Source organism: Indicator indicator, chromosome 22 (genome assembly GCF_027791375.1).
Source record: "Indicator indicator isolate 239-I01 chromosome 22, UM_Iind_1.1, whole genome shotgun sequence".
NCBI classification, from domain to species: domain Eukaryota; kingdom Metazoa; phylum Chordata; class Aves; order Piciformes; family Indicatoridae; genus Indicator; species Indicator indicator.
Window position 1 is genome coordinate 15,867,523 of NC_072031.1, and position 5,613 is coordinate 15,873,135.

The 5,613-nt window shown below is 49.5% G+C and overlaps 1 protein-coding gene across 1 annotated transcript; it reads left to right on the top strand.

Annotated features, from left to right (window-relative positions):
* The first annotated feature begins 1,285 nt into the window (after nt 1-1,285).
* Nucleotides 1,286-4,832, top strand: C1QTNF8 (C1q and TNF related 8). Its single transcript, XM_054391163.1, has 2 exons — nt 1,286-1,511; nt 4,285-4,832. Exons 1-2 carry the CDS (start codon nt 1,286-1,288, stop codon nt 4,830-4,832), a joined length of 774 nt encoding a protein of 257 aa, XP_054247138.1.
* The last annotated feature ends 781 nt before the right edge of the window (nt 4,833-5,613 follow it).

Consider the following 5,613-nt stretch of genomic DNA (forward strand, 5'->3'; position numbering starts at 1 on the left):
ATGACAGCTCCTTAGAGGCAGGTAGGGATGAGAAGAAAGAATGCTGGGACCATCCAAGTGCCTTGCCCCATACTGATATTTCTTTTTTCCCTTCCATATTTTCTTGGATGGTTCATTCTCTACTCATTGAAGCCTCTTTAGAGCAGGGTTTCCCTTGCAAATGGGACCTGTGTGTTGACTGAGTTCTGCCTGAAAGCCAGGACATCTAGCTACTGCATTCCCACCTATTCCAGGAATTAATACTGGTGGGAAGAAAAGTTCACAGAATCACAGAATGTTAGGGGCTGGAAGGGACCTTGAAAGCTCATCCAGACCAACCCCCCTGCCAGAGTAGCATCACCTAGAGCAGGTCACACCGGAACACAGCCAGACAGGTCTTGAATATCTCCACAGAGGGAGACTCCACAACCCTCCTGGGCAGCCTGTTCCAGGGCTCTGTCACCCTCACAGGGAAAAAATTCTTCCTCCTGTTTCCATGGAACGTGCTTTGCCTCAGCTTCCACCCCTGCCCCTTGTGCTGGCATTGGGCATCACTGAGCAGAGCCTGGCTCCAGCCTCTGGGCACTCACCCTGCACATCTTTATCAACATGAATGAGGTCACCTCTCAGGCTGCTCCTCCTCTCCAAGCTAAACAGCCCCAGCTCCCTTAGGAAGATGTTCCACTCCCTAATCATCTCTGTGGCTCTGCACTGGACTCTCTCTAGTAGTTCCCTGTCCCTCTTGAACACTGATGCTGGAGGCAGGCACTGGGGAAGTCTCAGACTGGACTCAGCAGCTGATGAGACCTGGATCCAGGAGCTGGATTCTGGGCCTGGATTCAGGCACTCCTGGGCTGGGGTCAAAGACAGAAGGGACAGGTTGGGGATTTGGTTTTGGTTTGAGGTTTTGTTTTGTCTTTCTTGGTTGGTTGTTGTGGGTTTTTCTATTTGGGCTGGGCCCTTTGTTTTTATTTGGGTTGGGTTCATTTGGTGTTTTGATTTGGTTGGGTTTCGGTTGTTTATTTTGCTGGTGGTGGGGTTTTTTCCCCTTCTATTTACCTGGTGCCTCTTGTCAGACATTCCAGCTGTAGGTAAGGAGACAAGGGCTTGCCTTTTCCATTGCTTGTAAACAGCATGCAGGGGCTTATCCTTTCTACCTGGAATCTCCTGGTGCCACTCCAAGACCAGCTAATAATTAATCAGAAGTGCACCTTGTGGTAGCATCAACAGATGGCCCATCAGAAGCTCTGATTTGATGCCACATGTTAATCATTTCTGTTCCTTTGCCCAGCTGGCTCTGCTGAAGATGAGTGTGGTGCTTCTCCTGCTCTTGGTGTCCACCAGCACCATCAATGCTGAGCCAGCAAAGGGTCTGCCAAGAGGGGAGCCGCGGCGGCTGTCGTGCGTGCGATGCTGTGGCCCTTCAGAGCAACCTCTCTCCATCCTCTCCTCACGGCACACAAGGATGAGCAGTGACCCTGCCTACACTGCACCCAAAGTCCAGCCCACTATAGACATCACCATCCTCAAAGGTGGGCAAAGAATCACAGCACCACAGAACTGCCTGGTTGCAAAAGACCTTCAGATCATTGAGTCCAACCATAGCCTAACATCTCTCTGTACATAACTGTTAGGCCATGGCCCTAAGGTCCTCATCTAAACAGCTTTTAAAGCCCTCCAGGGATGGGACTCCACCACTACCCTCAGCCAGGCCTTGACAAACCTTTTGGGGAAGAAATTGTTCCTCAGATACAACTTAACCCCCTCTTGGTGCAACTTCAAGTCATTTCCTCTCATCCTATCACTTGTGTGCTTCTCCTCACACCACTTTATCCTCCTTCACCACTTCACACCTCTTTATCTACATTTTCACTTTATCTACTCCTTCACTTTATCTACCCAAAAAGAATTGGCAGGACACAAGCTGTAAATGTGAGAAGAGCTGGCAAAAGGCTCTAATCCATCCCAAATCAGAATCATTGGAAGCTCAGGTGAAGAGCTGGCAAAAGGCTCTAATCCATCCCAAAGCACAATCACTGGAAGCTCAAGTTACGTCACACACACACACAAAAAACCACAACCAGATGTAGAAGTTATCAGAGAACCACCACAAGGCAGAGTTAGACAGTAGGAATGATGCTCACTTTTTCCACTGCACATTTTTCACTCTCAGTAAGGCAGGAATCAACAGCTGAGCAACATAATGGATGAGACTTTCCAGGAGTCCTGTGCCCAAACCTAGTTCCCTCTCCCAGACTCAAATCAGACCTCAGCAAAATCAGCAATTTTTCTTGCCCTAAGAGCTGCACAGCTGGGGGGTGGATGAACACTGGATTTGTGTCACAAGCCTGCTCAGGCCATGGAGTTCCACTGTTGGACACTGAACACTGGCACCACACACTCAGTGGAGCCAAGCTTTCACCTGGCATTTTTATCCCTCTGGGAACTAGGGAGATGCTGGTGTTCCACCAATGCTCCCAGATGCCTGTGCTGGGAAAACAGTGTTTGTGCAGCTGCTCTGCTGCTTGTCTCCAGAAAGTCTCTCTCTGCTGGTCTCTCGTCTTCCCTGGAGGTGTTTAAAAGACACAGAGATGAGGAATTGAGGGACATGATTTAGCATCAGTGTGTCGGTGTGAGCTGAAATTCCCCCCCCCCCCAACAATAACCAGGCTAGCCCAGTCTGGAAGCAAATGAAAAGCTGTATTTACAAGCAGAGTCTAAAATCTACAATGAAATGCAATGAATATGTACAAATATACAAAATTCACAACATTCACAAATATATACAATCAACAGAAAAGCACAACCGATCTCCCTTTGCTTCCCCCCAAGGGGACCCTCCCAAAGGGGCCTCTCTCTCCCAGGAGCTTCCCCCCAGACCCCCCTGGACAGAGAAGCAGAGTTAGTTAAGCAGAAAGTTGTTAACTTAGCTGCCAAGGTCAGTGTGTTATCTTCAGCCAGAAGAGAAGAAGAAACAGCAGCCAGACAGCCCAGCAACTGCCCCCACTGCCGAACGCAGAATGTGCCGAATGCCTACTTTGTTTTGGGTAATAGTTCTTAAACATTTCTATCTATCCAATGGAAGTGTTTAGAACAATCAGTATTTTGCTTTCTTACACCCAATAGTGACTTATTTACATTCTTTCACTTTCTCTGTTCTGAACTTTGCAAGGAAAAATTAAAAAGACAGTTTCAAACCATCACAATCAGTCTTGGTAGAGTTAGAGAATGGTTGGACTTGACGACCTTCAAGGTGTTTTCCAACCAAAACAATTCGATGATTCTAGGATGTGTCTGCAGCTCAGGCTTCCTGTACTTGTGTTTGTCAAGGTTTTCCTTTATGGATATCAGGAAAAAGTTCTTCACTATGAGAGTGGTGGAACACTGGAACAGGTTGCCCAGGGAGGTGGTTGAGGCTCTTTCCCTGGAGATATTCAAGGTGAGGCTCAACGAGGCCCTGGGCAACCTGATCTAGTTGGGGATGTCCCTGCTAAGTGTGGGGAGGTCAGACTGGATGAGCTTTGGAGATCCCTTCTGGCCTGGACCTTTCTATAATTCTGTGTTTCTGTGACTCTATGGTTCCATGGTTCTGAGACTCCACGGCTCTGTGACTCTATGGCTCTGTGACTCCATGGCTCTGTGACTCCCTGGCTCTGTGATTCCATGTCTCTGTGTCTCTATGGCTCTGTGACTCCCTGGCTCTGTGACTCTATGGCTCTGTGACTCCCTGGCTCTGTGTCTCTATGGCTCTATGACTCCATGGCTCTGTGACTCCATGGCTCTGTGACTCCCTGGCTCTGTGTCTCTATGGCTCTATGACTCCATGGCTCTGTGACTCCCTGGCTCTGTGACTCCCTGGCTCTGTGACTCCATGGCTCTGTGACTCCCTGGCTCTGTGACTCCCTGGCTCTGTGTCTCTATGGCTCTGTGACTCCATGGCTCTGTGACTCCCTGGCTCTGTGTCTCTATGGCTCTGTGACTCCCTGGCTCTGTGTCTCTATGGCTCTGTGACTCCATGGCTCTGTGACTCCCTGGCTCTGTGTCTCTATGGCTCTGTGACTCCCTGGCTCTGTGACTCCCTGGCTCTGTGTCTCTATGGCTCTATGACTCCATGGCTCTGTGACTCCATGGCTCTGTGACTCCCTGGCTCTGTGACTCCCTGGCTCTGTGTCTCTATGGCTCTGTGACTCCCTGGCTCTGTGTCTCTATGGCTCTGTGACTCCCTGGCTCTGTGACTCCATGGCTCTGTGTCTCTATGGTTCTGTGTCTCTATGGCTCTGTGACTCCATGTTTCTATGCTCACAGGTGAGAAGGGTGAGATGGGAGAGAGAGGCTACCCTGGCGCAGTCGGGAAGGAAGGAGAAAGAGGTCTGCGTGGCTTTAGTGGCCGGAAAGGGCAGAAGGGGCAGCCTGGCCCCCAGGGCCACTCCTGCAAGCAGCTCTACGCTGCTTTCTCGGTGGGGCGGAGGAAGTCCCTTCACAGCTCAGACTACTTCCAGCACCTGACCTTCGACACGGAGTTCGTGAACCTCTACAAGCACTTCAACATGTTCTCGGGGAAGTTCTTCTGCTACGTGGCAGGAATCTACTACTTCAGCCTCAATGTCCACACCTGGAACTTCAAAGAGACCTACCTGCACTTGATGAAGAACGAGAAGGAGGTGGCCATCCTCTACGCCCAGCCCAGCGACCGGAGCATCATGCAGAGCCAGAGCCTGATGCTGGACCTGCAAGAAGGGGAGGAGGTCTGGGTGAGGATGTTCAAGAGGGAGAGGGAAAATGCCATCTACAGTGAGGAGTCTGATGTCTACATCATCTTCAATGGGCATTTAATCAAGCCAGCCATAGAGTAACCATTCCTCAGCTTCAGGCTCACAGCTTTGGTAGATACATTAGTGTCTTCCCTCTTAGAAAAGCACACACTTATTTCCATCTGGAAGGATTCCAGACCTCCTGGGCTTCTAATATTGTCTGCCCATGCGAAGGACACCTCTGTGGGTGGAGGTGATTGTTTCAAGGTGATGCAAGCTCCTCAAGTACAGAGAAGGCTTCAGCCCCTATGTGCCTTGGAGAAAACACACACACAGGGCTCCAACTTTGCAGCCCTGTGTGCATCTCCAACAATAACCCTATAGAGTTTCCTAAGTTGGCAGTAAAATTTGAACTGCTTGGTCCTGTTTTAGAGAAGACCTTTCAATTACAGCCAAAGATCCACTTCAGATACAAGTTTTTCTGGGTACTAGCTAAGGAATATTACTCCTGCAGCAATATTTGGGTATCTTTGCAGTGTGCACTGTTGCTGACAAGAGCCCAAGCCCACCAGCACCTACACCAGGTCTGTTCCACTCAGGTAGACAAGAACACACCAGTGCTGACAACAATATTTTCCACAACACACCTAGCCTGCATTAGATTTTTTTTTTTTTTTTTTTTGTTCCTTTTCATGTAATCATAGAATCAGGAATCCCAGCTTATGGCATTCTGAGAACACAGTGCTAGAATTAGATAAAGGCATGGACCTGATGGAGCAGGTAAAGAGGAGGGACACACCTGAAGCACCTCTGCTACGAGGACAGGCTGAGGGAGCTGGGGGTGTGCAGCCTGGAGAAGAGAAGGCTCCAGGGAGACCTCAGA

Excerpts from the sequence above, each read along its gene's own strand:
- C1QTNF8 (XM_054391163.1), top strand. The coding sequence starts at position 1,286 with ATGAGTGTGGTGCTTCTCCTGCTCTTGGTGTCCACCAGCACCATCAAT. Across the intron at positions 1,512-4,284 it reads AGACATCACCATCCTCAAAG|GTGAGAAGGGTGAGATGGGA; the intron begins GTGGGCAAAGAA and ends CTATGCTCACAG.